The 17,059-nt window shown below is 40.5% G+C and overlaps 1 protein-coding gene across 4 annotated transcripts in view; it reads left to right on the top strand.

Moving 5' to 3' along the window:
- The window catches only part of STXBP4 (syntaxin binding protein 4), a 79,527-nt gene that overhangs the window by 51,672 nt on the left and 10,796 nt on the right, over positions 1-17,059 (top strand). For 3 of the 4 annotated variants that reach the window (XM_077188314.1, XM_077188315.1, XM_054644936.2), the window contains one exon: positions 12,626-15,498. The exons of the other annotated variant lie outside the window; for it this stretch is intronic. In XM_077188314.1, coding sequence (XP_077044429.1) covers positions 12,626-12,737 — 112 coding nt within the window. In that variant the 3' untranslated portion in view covers positions 12,738-15,498. Of the gene's footprint in view, positions 1-12,625; positions 15,499-17,059 lie in introns of those variants that run through there. 4 annotated transcript variants of the gene reach the window in all.

Below are 17,059 nucleotides of genomic sequence, written 5' to 3' on the forward strand. Positions count from 1 at the left end.
ACCGTATGCTGTTTTTTCTAGAATATAGTGAAGATTAATTTATATGATAGGGTTTTTTTAATTATTCCTCTTAAGGACTGAAGGAAATGGTGAAAAATATAATTCACCTCCATTCCATATATATAATTATCTAGTTAATAATAAGTTATTCTAGCTGCTGAAATTTCCACGGTATTTAATTCTTATAGGTGCCAGAAACACAGTTCTGCAGTCTCCTAAAAGAGAGGAAGGGCAGCAAATAAATTATTTTATCCCAAACTCTTTCAAAAGTCACGTAAATAACACTGAACTTGATGCATTAACTGGCAAAGAAAAGCAGGGTATTTTTCCTTTTTTTCAAGCACACTGCTCAGTTGTCCTTGCCTCACCCCATGCTGCCTCGAGCAAGATGTATTAAAGCAGACATGTTTTTTTCTGCAGAGGTTTCCAAACACACTGTATATGATCCTGCATTCCAGCTCTAATCAAAGGGTGCCTTTTATTTTCAGACAGATGTAGGTTACTACATGAGATTTATACAAAAAAAACCAAAAAGTAGAAAAATAGCTTATGAAATGAAAGTGAATTAAAAGCCAATTTCGTAGCAATGGAAATACATACAAGAGCAACTATTAAAATAGGGCACTGTTCCCTTGGGCTCTCTGTTCATGCAGAGAGCCATGATAGGACAGCTGGGAAGTTAAGGTGGATGCTGGACTCTTTTCTGGGTAATACTATGGGTTTGTATCTGTGTGACTGGAAACTGAGCAGGAAGATGGTATTATCAATAAAAGCAAATAAAATTTAGAACTGAAGAAATGACACATTCTTGAAGCATCCCCGCTGGGTCCCCCATGGGATTTTTTTTTTGTTTTTTCCTCTATTTGTCTTAGTTATGTATCTCAGTGGCTCAGCAGAAAGCTGGATTTGCTGGATATGTGCAGACAGGTCTTTCTGAGCTGCACTTGGATGCTGAACCATTACAGATGTGACAAGCAGATGCTTATTAGCAGCAGCAGAATCTCAGCTACTCTAGGTGGTGCAAGCCTAATTTGCAGAAAGCATCAAATGTTTTACATCTTATTTTATCCTTGTTGCAACTATGGATTGGAACTCAGGAGTTCACCTGAAAAAGCTTTTTCAGGAATTTTTGTAGATCTCACTGTTAGTGACTCTCTTCATTTGCTTCTGGTGACAGTGCCCAGGTTTTCCATTGCTGTTGCCTTCTGTAATCTGTCCTAAAAAATTCTGCCTGTCAGTCTTTGTGAGGAAGAAAAACAAAGAAAATTTATCCATTTAATGGCAGAGAAGGGTGTGAAATCACCCTTCATGACCACTGGCTAAAAACCTTCTGAGTGGAGTCACCACACTGAAGTAGTGTTAGAGTTCTCAATGCAGCTCATTAGAATGGAATTAACTGAGCATTTCAATAACACATTGCAGTAATTAATATTATTTTTAACTATTTCCTTGTTTTGCTTTCATCACTGTTTCCAAATGCCTTTGCAGAGTGTAAGCCAGGCTGTTTGCATGCCAGGCAATCCATACCTCTTACTACACTGTAATGTATATGAAATCAGCTGTCAACTGTTTGGAGCAAGGAGCACGGCTTGCACAGTCCCTTGTTTCTAATCTCCAAATGGTGGAGATTTCAGGGTGAAAACCAACACTGAACAGATCCTTTTTCTAGAAGGAACTTAGCTTGAGGGGCCATTTTATCAGCTGATCCTTCCCAGTAGGATTTAATCTTAATTGTTTAAATGGGGATTATCAGAATAGTTGATACTTCACAGCCCTGGTACTAATGCTGTAACCTTCTTGTTCTCTTTGGCTGTGAATGTCAATCCTTTTATTCTACTTTAGAATCCTTTCATTCATTTTTAGCCCAGCCAAGGCTATGAGGGGCTTAAGAGTATTTCAACACTAGCCCACTTCCTGTATACACATATATAATCAAATATTATTTTAATTAGCAGTTGCCTTCAGTTCCAACATGCTTTATTGGAACATCAAGTAGCTGAGTCCATAAATCTATACATTATAAATCTAATGCAGTAAACACCCCAGAAAGGAATCTTAATAGCACATAAGCTTGAGACAGCTTGCTGTAAAATTTCCATAAATATCTCTGAAGGGGTGTAGCAATATGAGGTGCATGAGAAATCAGAGTTTAAAAGAAGCAAACCAGCTGGCTTGTGTTACACACTAAAGTGAAACCCACTTATGTGAATAATTGACATGAATAAAACATTTACATCGGGCTGAGCAGCTCCCTGTACCTACCAGGGAAAGCTGAATCTTGTCCATGAATCTTGACTTCAGGAAAACTTTTGAAATCACCACTTTTATCCAGCAAATCATTTCAGCTTCAGTAAATTATTTTCAGTCAACCAGATTGTCAGGACTAGTCAGTGCTGCAAGTGTGAGAAACCAACCACCCTTTAGACTTCTATAACTGACCTGAGCCTGGGTTGGGCATTCAGCTCATTTTTACAGCTTTACTATGGAACAGCAAACTGGAATGGAAGCCTCTCTGAGTTAAAGCTCAGTGTGCACTAGGAAAAACGCTAGTTCAGGTGTCTTACTAAAATGAAATAAATTAACAGTTATCAAAGGACAAAAATTCCAACAGTAGATAGGGATCAGCTTCACTGCAAATGTAACTTCCCTCCTTCCAGGCAGTAAAGGTGGAATTTGGGCCCAGATATGTTTTAAGATAACTTGTTTTACTTTAAAATAACAGATAGGACGAGCACTGTTGTGTTTTTATGTAGCAATACCACCAGTCATTCACACATGGCACCAGATTCATGCCCCATCAAGAGAAACAAGGCACTGGTGCCTGTTTCCTCACCAACTTACGTTTGGAATCTCAATCCTTTTTATACTGGCTGGGTATCCCATTCCAACGTTTAGTTGTTCTCACAGTGAAGAATATTTTGTTAACCTAGACAAAATTTCCCCTGAAGCAACTTGTGCTCATTGCTTCTTGTCTGTGCCCAACATCTTTGTGAGAAGAGTGGGCTGAACACACCCAGTTCCTTCAACATTTCTTCGTGTGCCAAGGTCTCCGACCCTCTCATCACCCTCTTCTGGATCCTCCCCCATTTTCCTATTCTCTGTCTTGAACTTGGAGGATCAGTGCATTGAAGAGACCCCACAAAATAAGGTTAAAAGGTTCATTAATTAATTTTACTATGAGGTGATTGATGAAGGCGTTTTTTAAGTTACTGATTTTCTAATAGACATTTCTGTCCCATACAGACATTTAATCTGTAAGTCCCAGAAACACAAAAGGGCTAAAGTATCACTTACACCCAGATGAGTGTGAGAGCACTTACAGTCAGGTGAGAGGCATGAGGATGGGAAAAGTTTTGTAAAGAGGGGAAAGGCCATCTTATTCACTTTTGAAGTTTTCATGTGGCTGGTTTTGCCCAGACTTAGTTCAGATGTTAAATGAGTTTACAAAATGTTGTAACCAACCACCACTAGAACAAAATCTCACTTTTGCTGTATGCTCCAGCACTAAAATCCAGCAGTGCAAACAGTGTCTATTCATTCTGCCACTGAACTGATTTTGTGAATTAGGAATTTCTGGGTTTGATTTTCAAATAGGAGAAAGAGTCTGTGCAGAACTGCCCTCTCAGGGAGGCACCATTTTGCTAATTAATGGTTTCATCCTGATAGTCTAAAATCACACAAGAACAGCTATGTCCCCCCATAGCTGGGACACATTCATTTTTCCCCAGAAAACCCATTCTAGTTAATCTCTTCCATCCTCCCACTGTGTTCACCTTTAACATATGGCAGCTCTGTATCATAAGGCTGGCACCTAAAATTAGGCAGGCCCTTGCTATGCTCCCTCCTACTCCCACCCACTGCTTGCATATGTATGTAGTTTGTAAGGACCAGCTGTGAATTTTGCCCCTGTAAACACTGTTTCTCTAGCATTTTAATAGGACTAGATTTCAAATATTCTACATTAACAGCTATTTTCCTCAAGAATGCTTATCTTAAATTTTCACAAAAGACAAGTAGAAGTTCAAATACTTTAAATCAAATATTTTAAAACTTTTGAGATCTTTCCCCTTAGATGTATTAGGGCCTGTGATGTTTTCTATCTTACAACAAAGGGGAAACAGTAATGCTTTGTTTAGGGTTATCTTTCAGCAATTTATCTAAAAATCAGAAGTTTCCCATTGAGACATTGTGTACTTCAGGTGCTCCATTGGAAGGTGGAGAATTTGCTCCAGGTTAAGTAGAAGCCTAAAGTCAATACTTAGAAAATACAGATTAATAAAAACCACAAATGATGTGTTCCAGTGGATTTTAAAATCATGCCTAACAAATCAGGTTTCTACTTGGAAAGCAGACACATTGTATTTAGATACTATAAAAGTTTATTTTGTTTGGTCTTGCTTGGGAAAGAGACACCATTCACTTTACTGAAAACTGGGCATTCATAGAAACTGTTTATCATTTTAGCTGAGCTAAGAATAGCAGAGCATGTGTGATAGATGAAGAACTTCTGTAGTATAAACATTGATGTTTTGCAGCATTAGAGTTAAAGGTATCATCATAAAAGGAAACAAATCACAATTGATTTTACTTACTGCATGGTAGCTTGAAAATATAAATTGGTTCTTTTTCTAAATGTTCTCTGCACATTTCTACTCCTTTATAAATGAAGGATGGCAGCCCGAACACACTGAGGTGTGTTCATTTCTGAATACTCTGGTGTATTACAATATCCTGCTTATCTGCAGGTTATCTCTAGCAAGGGTTGTGGCCCTCACTAGAAGAAATCAGTTAAATTCAAATCATAGCAGACCTTATGTAGAAGTAAATTTCTCTGTGTTCCACTTAGTTTTCAGTCAGTTCAAAGTAGCAAACTAAGAAAACTCATGATCTGCCATACTGATTTCTGCATGGAATTGAAATTCCCCTGGACTGAATCCAGTGCCAGCTCTGTTCCCAGCTCCTTGTAAAGCAGTAGGCAAGTTACTTGCACCAAAATTAGCAGTTATCAAGTCATCATTGTAGGTGTCCCCATCTTAACTCTGATGTTTTGTGGGTAGGGATGGGTAATTTGAGGCATGCAGTGCTGGTTCCACCAAGTTCAAAGAAAGCTGCAGTTACTTTGCATCTCTTAAAATTTGGACTTTTCCAGTTTTACATTTCATTAAAAAAGAGGTTGTTTTTGAAAATAATTCCTTTTACCTGTCATCCTTAAATTCTCCTGAATGAAAATAAATAGTTATATAGTCACAAGAAGTGGCAAGTATTTAAATAGAACTGGCTGAGCACTAACCAAGTGCTATCTGCTATTATTGCTGTTTAAAGTACAGGGACCCAGAGCTGTGTCCATCCATCAGCTCAGCATCAGTTCACACACCTTCTGAAGAAGCCGTGTGAATCTGGCTAGTCCTGACATGTTTCTCTTAGATTTTTGGAATTCAGTTTCTCTGATTCTCACTGAAATCATTTTGCATGACTGTAAGTAAAATAATCTCAGATGTAGAACTAGGAAACTTGGCATTGGATTTTATGATAACATGAGCTTGTAATACAAGAATGTTAAGACCTTAAGCTGCTTTTGGTTGGGCAATCTTTTTTTTTCCTGGGAGGTTGTTTGTTTTTTAATATCAAGAACCAAAATGGAGAAACATTCTTTCAGCTTCTGGCCTGTCACAGAAGGCATCTGTTAAAATTTCTTTTGTGAGAAAACACAAGAAAGTGAAATTCTTTTGCTCCCTGGGTTTTGGGAGGGCCATCAGAAGCAGATCAAAGCACACAGCAAGGTTTTTTAGGATGTGCTTCATCTGGAGCAAAGTCACTGCTCCAGGTTCATGTCAGTTTAGTGCACAAGAAGTTTAAACAAAAGCCTTGAACGTGCTCTGATGCATTTGCAAATACACAGCACTGGAATTCTTATGCAGCTCACTCAGACACAGGACTGTGAGTAACTGCACACATTGAACCAGCACTGCCAGAGGAACAGCACTTGGCTGATTCTGGGGGAGACAGATTTCAGGTAGTACTTTCAAGCTGAGAAGTGCCTGGGATGTCTCTCAAACCTTAGTTCTGATTCAGCCTTGGCTCAGATCCTGCTGTTGTTACTGATTTTATTTTAGTTCAGGCAATTTGTTTGTTGTTGACAGTTTTTAATGATGCAGCACACACTATTTGGCTGGATAAATCTTCTTCCTAGTGATTACTGCCCTCTGAAATGGCTCATAGATTTTTCTGAGTAGACAAGGGTTTAATTGGTTTAATCAAGGAATAAATAGCAAGACTGTCTTCTGGGGCTTCACTTTATATCCCTCAATCTTTAATTAATACTCAAGCAAAATCTGCAGTCTCGGAGGGAAATACAAGAAACATTTATGTTGCCTCAGGACACAGCTCCATGAGGTGACAAGTGCTCTTGATCTTATTACACCAGTAAAATTAAGGTCACTGACATGTTCCAGGACCTGCCCAGCATCTCCTGGGGTACTATTAGAGGTTGCATGTTCCTTTTGTAAGAGGGTACAGGCTTAAATGAATTTTAACAAAAAAGGAAAAAGAAAAAATGAATGTTTCCTTTCAAATAATCCTATCTTGATAAATGCAGTGCAAAAACCCTTCTCAAGCTGCCTTTAGGACTCGTGTCTGGTATCTGTCATCCTTAGATGCTCTCAGGATTGATTGATTGATTGATTGATAATACTTGCATCAATGTCACTCAGTTGTTTTATTTTGCTCTACTTGCTTACCTGCTAAATTAAAATGCTTTAGTTACAGTTCAGAATAAGTTATTCCTGGCAGATCCTCCCAGCATTTGCTCTTCAAAATAGCAAGAGTTTTCCAGTGCTTGACAGCATTTAGTGTCTGCTCTCCAACCCCTGGCCTTTCCAAAGGGGATTCCAGCCACGACAGACACCTTGGCTGGCTCTGCAGGTGTGTGCTGCCTCCAAGAGCTGAAGAAACAAAATATGAATATACCAGGTTTAAATTCATAAGGGACAACAGCAAAGTGTTAAAAGCACTGGCTCTGGAAAGCTGAGAAATAGTTTAAGTGCATTCCTAAAATGTGTGAGGTGCAGCACCAGCAGCTCCATATTATATTTAATAGAATAATAGAGTGATTTAGAAGCAGGTAGAGATTTGTGGGCAACAGAATTGACCCACTTCCAGCATTTTGGCCATCCTATCTACCAAATATTGCTGTATTCATCTAAACTCCACAGCCATGTGAGGGAGCCTGGCTGTAACCACAAGCCAGCTATTGCCTCGACCCCATGGACTGCCTTCAGGAGCAGCAACTCCCTGGAACTCCTGCTCCATTGTGACCTGCTCTAATAGGGAAGGGTGATTCTCTTTCCCTGCCAGGATGTGAAGGTCCTTAAGATGCTGCTGCAAGCTGGGACAGCTCCACTATAGTGCAGGACCTATGTTTGATTATCTATTTTCTAATTATACAACATTTCCAAATATGCCCAAGGAATTCTGATCATGGCTTAAGAGAGTTGCTTTAGAGAAGCATTAGAATAAGAGCTGAGAGCCTTCTCTGAGGTGTGAAATTTGGGGCAGTGGGTTTGAAAGGGATAAAAGATCCTTGCAAAGCAAAGGGGAGGGCTGTCCCAAGCACCAGGGGAGCAGGAACAGAAGGGCCTGAAAACAAAAGCCAAAGGCAGTAATTCCAGCAAATCTTGTGTGGAGTCCAGCACAGAGTGACACAGAGCCTTTGCTAGAGCAGGCAGGGAGGATGGAAGAGCCTCTGCATGAAGGATTAAGTTTCAGGATCTTCATTCAGAGGCATTGTTCTTTATTTTCCTGTAGTTCTGGCCCTCATTAGCCTCCAAGCCAGCAGTGCCCAGGGCCTGCATGCCAGTGGGTAAGGAGGGAGTGAGGAGTTGGTGTTCCCTGCCCTCTGGCAGATGGCACACACTCCTTCCACAGCAACTCCAGCCCTTCCCACTGGGAGATGCATGCAAGTGTGAAAACTACCAAAGCACCATGTGGAATAGATTTCTGGGTAGTGTAGAGCACGCCCCCTTAAACCCATTGCATCTACATCTAGCAGTGCTGTTTGCCTCATTTTTTAATGATTATTGCAGTAGCAACAGTGAAGCACCAAAAGGTGAAGCTGTCAGGGTGTGCAGTGTCCCTGGCTCTCAGCAGCACTGGGGGCCACCAGGCCTTTGCAGAGGTTTTGGGCAGAGATCAGGAACAGCTTCATCAAGCATCAATATTCTTCAGCTGAGCACTCTTGTATGTTAAAGGGCTAGTGAAGATTGGGAAATCAAAAAGCAAAGGCAGATTAAAAGTTTAGTGAAATTACTACTATGGATTACATGGATTTAGTTTATGGGGTATGCTCATTACAGAGGAAAACATGGGGTTTGTGTTGTTTCACACAAGCAGAGTTTCACTTTCATCTTCCATACTGCTCAGTTTGGTAGAGAAGAACAGGGCTCATCTGAGGCCAGAATTTGGCATTTTAAGTTCAGATACAGCTAAATCCTTTTTGGTCCCTAATGAGTAATGGTCCCTATTCATTAGGAGAGTTTGACTGAGTAATTGCTTAAGGTGGCATCTCCTCTCCTGAACTGTTCCCAAACAAACGGATTTTGCACAAGGTGGCTCCTTTTAAAGCTCAGGAACCCTGGTGCAGTTGAAATATTGAGCCAGGTGTTGTGAATGTCACCCCATGTCAAAAGGGGGGGGAAAAACCAACTTTCAATAATGCATGTTAGGTTTGTAGGGCAACATCCTGCACTGAGACCCACAGCATGTGGGTGTCTGCAAGACTTCACAGTTCCCTGTTAGGCTCCAGATTTTGGCCCTGGCTGGAAAGCACAATTTAAGGTGAAAAAGATGTCTTGATAATGCTTAGAATCTTTAAAAAAATGTGCAGATATTTTTCCCACTAGCTTTTCTCTGAATTTTTGAGTTATTCTTTTCTTAAAAGATTGTCTGAGGTTGTAGTTTTAAAAGAAATAATTTTCCATGTGAAGAAGGAAGAGCCATAAGGAGAGTAATTATAATGGCATTTGAAATAATCCACTACTATTTCTTTGCCAAAACATCCCTCTGTTCTCATGTTTTGTTTTCCCGAGCTCTGAAATTTGTCCTGCAGTTTGCTAATGTTAAAAAGACAGCCTAATCTACTGACATATTTCCAGATCAAATGTTTCTGTTTTCTAGCAATAAATTTGGCTGCCCTCTGATAGCAGTGATTTGTTTGAAAACCTGCAAATCTTTAAATGTTGCTAATTGCTCTGAAAATGTTAAATTAGACTTTTGAACAGGAACATTTGCAAATGGGAAATGTTGTACATTTAAACTTTCTAATGCTGGCTTTCCAAATATTCCTTTAATATTCAAATCAGTTGCATCTGTTAAACAAAACCTAGAGGTAGATTTGGACTCCCTCTCACTTTTTATTGCTGGCCCTAACACACAAATCAGAGAGGATGTATTTCTAATACAAGAATGTTCTCCAAACCAGTAAATCTGGGATTATCTCTTCGGACTGATTATGTCAAAGCTCTTTAGTCACAGCACTTTTGGAGAGCTAAAAATAAACAGCAGCAGGGTTTATACATTTATTCTCTACCTAAATAATCTGCACGTATTGTGTGTGTCTGTCTACAATGTGAGACATGGTATCTGGACTTAATGTTTATTTATAAGAGCTCTTTTCCTAGGAAGGATTTTGGCAAAGGGTTTAAACCAAACTGTCTTAAGAGAATTGCCCATGGGATAAAGTCTAGAGCAAGTTGAAGGGAGCTGGGTTCAAACCAGAAGTGTTTGCAGGAGCAGCTTGACAAGAGCAAAACTTGGCCTCCATTTCTTGAAAATGAATGAAAACGGGTTCTTTTCTTTCTTACCAGTGATGAAACAATCTTATCAAATACAGAGAAAGGTAACCCAGATTTCAGTGCCACAGTTTTGCACTGTTAAAGATCTGGAGAATTTTGTGCATTTAATTTGTGTGAGAGCAAACTGAAGTTCTTAAAGCAGTACCAGGAAGTTGGGCATGCTGTCATTTGCCTCCTGGCCCTGGAGAGTGTAGGAGAAGAATCTTCTGAAGAAGACACTTTACAAAGAATTTTTAGTTGGATATGTCAAAGATCTGTGGATGCCTTTCCATGTAACTCTTTACTCCTGTGCAGTCTCTCCCATTTCACAGGGTTGATGCTGCATGCTCAGGAGAAAATGGAGCCAGGGCTTCAGGTACACAGCAGGTCAGGGCATGCTACACAAGGAAGTAAAATGGGGAAAAGAAAAATATTCTAAAATCATTTTGTTCTTATTTAAAGTCAGCAATGGATTGCTCAGAAATGGTTTGATTAAAGTAGGAAATATAAACACTTAAAATAGTGCTGGAGGCAATAAGTCTTGCATTGGCAGAGGTAGAATGGATGGAATCCAGTTCATTCAGCACCTGTAATTCTGCAGGTATTGGAAGAAGTTCTGTGTGTTATACCAATAAATCACATGCTGGGACTTCAGTTTGGAGCACATCTCCACTACTGAGCCTTATTGACTGAATATTTTAATTGGGAAACAAGGCATTTCCTGACTTTATAGACAACATTGCAGAAATATGCAGCAAAGATATTTTTCTGAGTATATTTACAAATGTAAATATATTCATAATATAAATATGAATGCATACATTTCCCTGTGTTGTAGGATAATGGGAACAGTGTTCTTGGTTGCACAGACTTTATTACCAAGTCTCTCATAAAACATTGTAAAACAACTCTTTTCATGTTCATGTTGGCTGTCACCTGACTTTCCAAAGGTAAACATTGGAAATGTTTGGCAAGTTGCTCTTATTCCTAGTAAAAAAAGTACATTTGCTTTCTTAGAATGAAAGAATTACTGTCCTTAAGAGTGATCATTGTCTGCTGCAGTGTATTTTCTGTAGGAACATATTTTTCATTTTTCCTTTTGTTTTAATTCCTGTGAAACTGATCCTACAACCCCAGTAATGCATATTTTTGTAACAAAAGAAGGAATAGAATGCATCCAGTCCTGCTCCCACCAAAAGAGCACTTCTGAACTGGTTTTATACATAACTTGAGCTTTGGGGTTTGATTTTTGGTTTTTCTTTTTCTTAATGTATGAGAATAGAGGGTATGGCCTTTATCTTTGTCTTCCTTGTGTGGTCCTTGCTCAGGCATTGCCTCAGCTGAGGTAGTGCCTGAATTCACAGGTTACCTGTTCAGAGCAGGGATTTACATGAGGATTATATTTACCTTTTGGTGAGCAGTATCATCCTCATCACACCCAACTGATTCTAAGCTCAGTGCACTCAGCTGAAAGGTGTGAATGGTATGATCATGGTGATGAGAACAGTGACCTCAAACCCATCACTCAGTGTCGTGGAACATTGACTTGAATTCCTGCTTCAATATATCTGTTCCTGTAATCAGTTATTCATGGGAGTGTTCTCACTTGAAAAGGTAAATCCAGAGTAGTTCTTTAAATTTAATTAAACCAATGCACCTGGAAAGTGAGTACAGACCTGGGGTTTAGGGACACTGTTAGGACATGGGAGAAGAGTCATTTGTCCTTCATGGCATTTATTATACCTACAATACTTTTCAGCTTGTTCTTGTAGTGAACTTATATTACAAAATTAATCTTTGCACTGACTTTACTATAAAAGCTGTGAATTTATTAGCAAGATTTTTTTTCCAAGTGAAAAGAAGCTATTTCCTTTCCCAAGAACACATTATTCCAGAAGGGAGAAGAGGCAGTGTGTTGCCCACACACAGTATGGCTCACATGCACACACCACTCACAAGGTGTGCAGTGTTCTCACCACAGACTCCAAACCTGTCCATGTGTCTGTCCTTACTGAGCCCTGCTTGGGCTCTTTCCATTCACACAGAAGCTTTGCAGAGACTATAAAGCAGCTTAGCCTGCATGTCAAGTGTAGGGTTTAAACCTTAAAAATCAGCACTGATGCCCTTTTATTGTGTGTGTAAAGGCTGTGGGAGCACAGCCTTAAAAAAAAAAAAAAAAACAACTTTTTTTTTTTCTTTTTTTTATTCTTTCTGCAAGGGGAATTAGTTAAGGATGCTAGAATAGTAATCATGGAGTTGTGTGGGTAGAAATGATCTTAAATAGCCCCTCATTCCAACCTTACTGCCATGGACAGGAGCACCTTCCATTATCCCAGATTGCTCCAAGCCCCATCCAGCCTGGCCCTGGACTCTTCCAGGGTTCATGTTCTAAAGAGCTGAGTGTGTTTCTACAATGGGATTCCACATTTGCTCAACTTCCTCTTGGCCACCCTGCCTCCCTCAGGCTGTAACCAGTGAGATAGCCATGGTAATATCCTGCTGTGTTAATTGTCTGCAGCTCCAATAATTAACAAGAAATGTCACCAGTCTGTGTCAGGAGTCTCATACAAAAGCATTCTCTTTATTGCAATGGGAATTGGAACCTCCAGTCCAGCTTCTGGCTCTCTGCAGACTCCACATTTTGCTTTTAAAAATCTTGCAGTTAGCAAGAAAAAGACAATTCTGTGTTTGAAGGTGTCATAATGATTGTTACAACTCCAGACTCCACCTGGAATTCCTTGTTTTGGGATGGGGAAGCCTCTTTGGGGTTGCTGATAGCATTTCTTGTTGGTTTTTAGCCACGTGACACAGACCACGTCCTGGATCCACCCCGTCACGAGCGCTCTGAGCTTGCTTTGCTCCGAGGAGGAGGAGGATGGGATCAGAGACCTTCCCGGGCCCAAGAGCTGAGGACAGCTGTGGACAGAGAGTAGTTGGTCTGGTTTTAGTCCCTTAGTGAGCAGATCACAGGTTTTAATCTACCTACTTTCTAGTGTGATGTAGTAGTACCTGGTGACATTTCTCCTCATCAAGCTGGAGGAAGTTCTGCTGGTTTTGAGATGGGTTTGTTGATGTGTGCTACAAAGGATGCAGGTGCCACAGGAGTCCTTAATCTGCCCCATTTTGGTGTGCCAGGGATCAGTCTCACCTTAGGGCCCAGTCCCATCTTTTCATGATTTCCCCACGGACCCATCATTTCCCTGACCTGAAGCAGAATTTTCCAGGTCAGCTGAAATTTTCACAGCTCTGAGCAACATGAGATTTAAGGTGGGACCACTGGTGGTAGATTCCAGCTGATGGTTGACTGAGAGATGCAAAGTGAGGTGGGGTTTTTGAACCAAAGTTAGTGAGAATAATGGGGATAATTCAACTGAAAACTCTTATTTCTGTGGGAAAAATGTTCAAATAAGTTTTGCTACTAGAAATTTAGTGATTTATTATGAATATTGGAGCCCTGATGACTTTTTATACAAATACTTACTAAGATTGGTTGTTGAGATTTAGAAAATGTGTCTTTGATAAGTTGTCAAGTAAAAAGAAAGTTTTCATAGAGGACATCATACTCTGACAACAATATGAGGCAATATGAAATTTATTCTACTTTTGTATTCTGCTAAACCAATACAGACACACATCAAATACTTCAGTGGAAGCTGTGAAGTTTCAAGTACAATGAAACCTGTGAAACCACCTCCAGGATCAGCAGAAATCAGTCACCTCCTCAGAACTGGTCTTTTAAGTAGAACAAAATCATTTTGTACACATCAGTGATGCTTTAAAGAGGATAAAGAAAATGATGGGGGGGGTGCAAGTTAATGAACAGGTTTCTGTGTACCTCAATAGCACAGGATATTTTAAATCTCATTATTCACAGCACAATGTCTGATGTCAGCTCTGTCAAATGTATGATTCTGTGCTACATTTTTCTGGAGGCTCTTTATATGTGTGTTGTGTATATAATTGTAGGTGTTAGTAATGAATGAGACAGACCTGAACCTGCAGAAGCACTGATGGATATGCCAAAGAAAATCTCTATCTCTGCTTCAGTCCAGGAGGGAGAAGGGGATTGTGGCAGTGTGAGGAGGGCACAGGCTGCAGTCACATTTTTTGAGGTCTGTCTTCAGCAGGTGTGGCATTGGAGTTAAGAATCCTTGTCCTCTGAGGAATGAATATCAAAACCAGACTCACTCTCAGTTCTGGTGCCTTGACCATGCTCTCTGTCCTCAGCAGTGCAGAGCTGTGCCAGGTCAGGCTCCCTGGAACAGTTGATCCTTTTGAACCAAAATAATTCACCTTTTTTTGAAATCCAAGTCAGGCCTCTGAATAGCAGCCCAGTAATCTCCTGCACTTGGCCAGAGAGCTGGAGAGCACATCACCAAATGTTCTTCCTGAAGCTCACAAAAGAGGCCTTTACAGGCTTTGCAGGAAATAGATGTCAGGGTATATTGAATAAGCAAATAGGAAAAATTTGTTTTGTACTTTCAACTAGGTCAGACCCAAATTATCTGTGAATCTACACAGGTGGTGTGGATTAGGGAAAAAAAGCTTGCTCAGCAGACCTACAGTAACTTACATTTCTAAGAAAACTTCTCCTAGCAATAACACATGAATGGTTTAGCCATATTTGCTCCAGTGGCTCCTGCATGCTCCACAGCCTCCTTTGTGCTCCCAGAGAGCTCAGGCCAAAGGGACAGAGCATCTGCTTCAGTTTCAGGCTTGGACACTCCAGAATCATTTTTATTTAAATCCCTTTTCTCAGAATGGCACAGACTCATGACCTACAGAAGATACGTCATCTGAATTCCTTGTGGTATTTGCTGTAGTAGTCACTTGGATGCTTTATGACAGCACTTTCTGTTCATCCTTCAGTGATACCCAGCCTGCACACAGATTCCAGCTCCCCAGTCCTGCTCAGGAGAGGTTTGAGCCCCCACTGCCTCTTGCAGCCTCGTGGCTGTGTCAGCCAGCTGGGTGCCCAAAGGGGAGCAGCTCTTTAGGGATGGGGAGTGTGGTTCAGGCAGGCTCTGCAGAGCAGGGGCTCCATGGAGAGCAGCTCAGAGCTGTCCTGCTGGATCAGCTGCAGGGCACAGCTCTGCACGTGCTGCCCTTGCTGGGTGCAGCCTGCTGTGCACGGGGACAATCTGCCTGCTGCTCTCGCTGCCACCTCCCACAGACCCCAGTGTGGCACAAACCTGCAGCCTCTTCCTCTCTCTCTTATAAACTTGCCTAGAAATTAAAGATGTTAGAAATAGATCTCTGCATCTCTTCAGCTGCTCCAGTGAGCATTTCCCTCCTCAGATAATCCACCAGTTCACATTCTCTGGGGTTGAGAATACATTTTCTTACCTACGATCTCCAAATGTTCCAATCTATTTTTGTACACTGGTATACTTGTTTCCTAGGTTATTTCTCTTGATCTCCCCTTATCTCTTCCTTTATGTGAAATAGTTTTGTGAAAATTATTTTGCTTAAGCTGAACTGTGTATATTGAGAAAATGGTTCTAGCATAACTTGGAACAGAATTTATAAAGAGCAGTTGTCAACATATGCAACACTGTAAACGGCAAATTTTCATTTTTATTCCTGAATTTAAAAAATTAATTGGAAAAGATACTAAAGTGCATGTGATAGCCTTTAAATTAATAAAACTACACCTTTATATTGTAATGAATCTGTTCCACATAACATTCTCCATCTGTTGAAAAGCCTCTTGTAACAGACTGCTTTAGGAATGGTTTGTTTCATTTCTGACGCTCAGGAGGTGCCTGTGCCACTGAGGTAAGGAAAGGAAAATCCTTTTAGAAAAATATTTGTGGTTGTGGAACAGGCTGGGCTGTGCAGGGTTGACTGTATGCAAGACTCTCCAGGAGCTCAGGAAATGCTGCTCTGGCTTGCCTTGTGAAATGTTTCATTTTCTGGAAACTGATGGGATTCTTAACCCTCAGCTCAAGACACACAGGACTCCAAACCAAACTCCAAAATTCAGTGGCCTTTTTGCAAGTGCTCCTCTGAGTGACTTTGATGTGGCTCTATTTTAAGTCAGCAGCAGAAATTAAAGTCAGCTCAGGAGCCTTTGTTGAGTTGTGTGCTCCTGCTCCTTGTGTGTTCCCAACACTCTCCACTCCAAAGAGCCTGCAGGGAGTGAGCCCAGTCACACCAGTTCAGACTGGCACCTGTCAGGCCAGGCACTGGGGCCAGCTTTGCAGAGATGTTTAGCAGCTTAAACGTGTTCGTGGAGTTAATGGGAATTAGGCACCTAACCTACTTAGATGCTGCTATAAATGCTGCTAGGCATGTTTAGATACCTAAATACCTTAGTAAATCTTTCCCCTGGCTGCTTGCAGTGATAGTGCACCAAAAATCAAATACCAGTGACTAAAGCCTCACCTTTGTCCTCTGTAACCAGCTTTGGCTTTCCCTGAGGATTCTTTTCATGTAACACTAAAAATACCAGCCAGTTCACAGGTTGTACCATCCAGGCTCTGCTCATGTTTTCTGGTGGCTTGATTATTTATTGCTCATTCTAGTTTTGTTTCCACCAACAGTGGCTGATGTTGGCATGGATTTAATAGGTTGGTATTTTCACAACACTCATCTAAGATAGGATATTTTATTACAAGATAATACAGGTGTTATTTTAGTTATTTTATTACAAGATAATACGCTGTTTACAGCAGTGCTCAAGACTCTAGAGAATGTAGTCCAGCATTTTTCCAAAGCACACATAAGCTGTGTTCTTCCTTCACCTGAAGAAGGATATTTGATAGGGACATTGAACTGCAGCTACACATTCCTTATTATTCACTGAGGGCTCCAACAAGGGAGGTTGCTGCAATGACCCCTCATCCTGATGAGGAGGAATGCAATTTCTCCAGCCAGTCACTACGGGGAATTTTGGTTTCATTGTTAGGCTTCTTGGCTAAAAGCAAACCATGAAAAATCAGTAGTTTTGATGGTGTTTCACATAAGTCACTATTTCACCCTGACCCCCAAAAGCTACACTCTGATCAGAGCTGTCTTCATCTCCTCTCAAGTACCCTGCCTGTCAGCTACCCACAAGGCAGTATTTCCCTGTGGTCCAATTATTATTATCATCAAGAACTATCCTTGCTCTTGTATGTGAAGAGAATTCATTAAAAAATGATTGAAATGGAAAAAGAAATAAAATTATGTTTCCTGCCTGAAATAGAAATGTAACAATAACAGCACTTATATGGGAAAGAGAAAGGATC

Source organism: Agelaius phoeniceus, chromosome 19, assembly GCF_051311805.1.
Source record: "Agelaius phoeniceus isolate bAgePho1 chromosome 19, bAgePho1.hap1, whole genome shotgun sequence".
Taxonomy (NCBI): Eukaryota; Metazoa; Chordata; class Aves; order Passeriformes; family Icteridae; genus Agelaius; species Agelaius phoeniceus.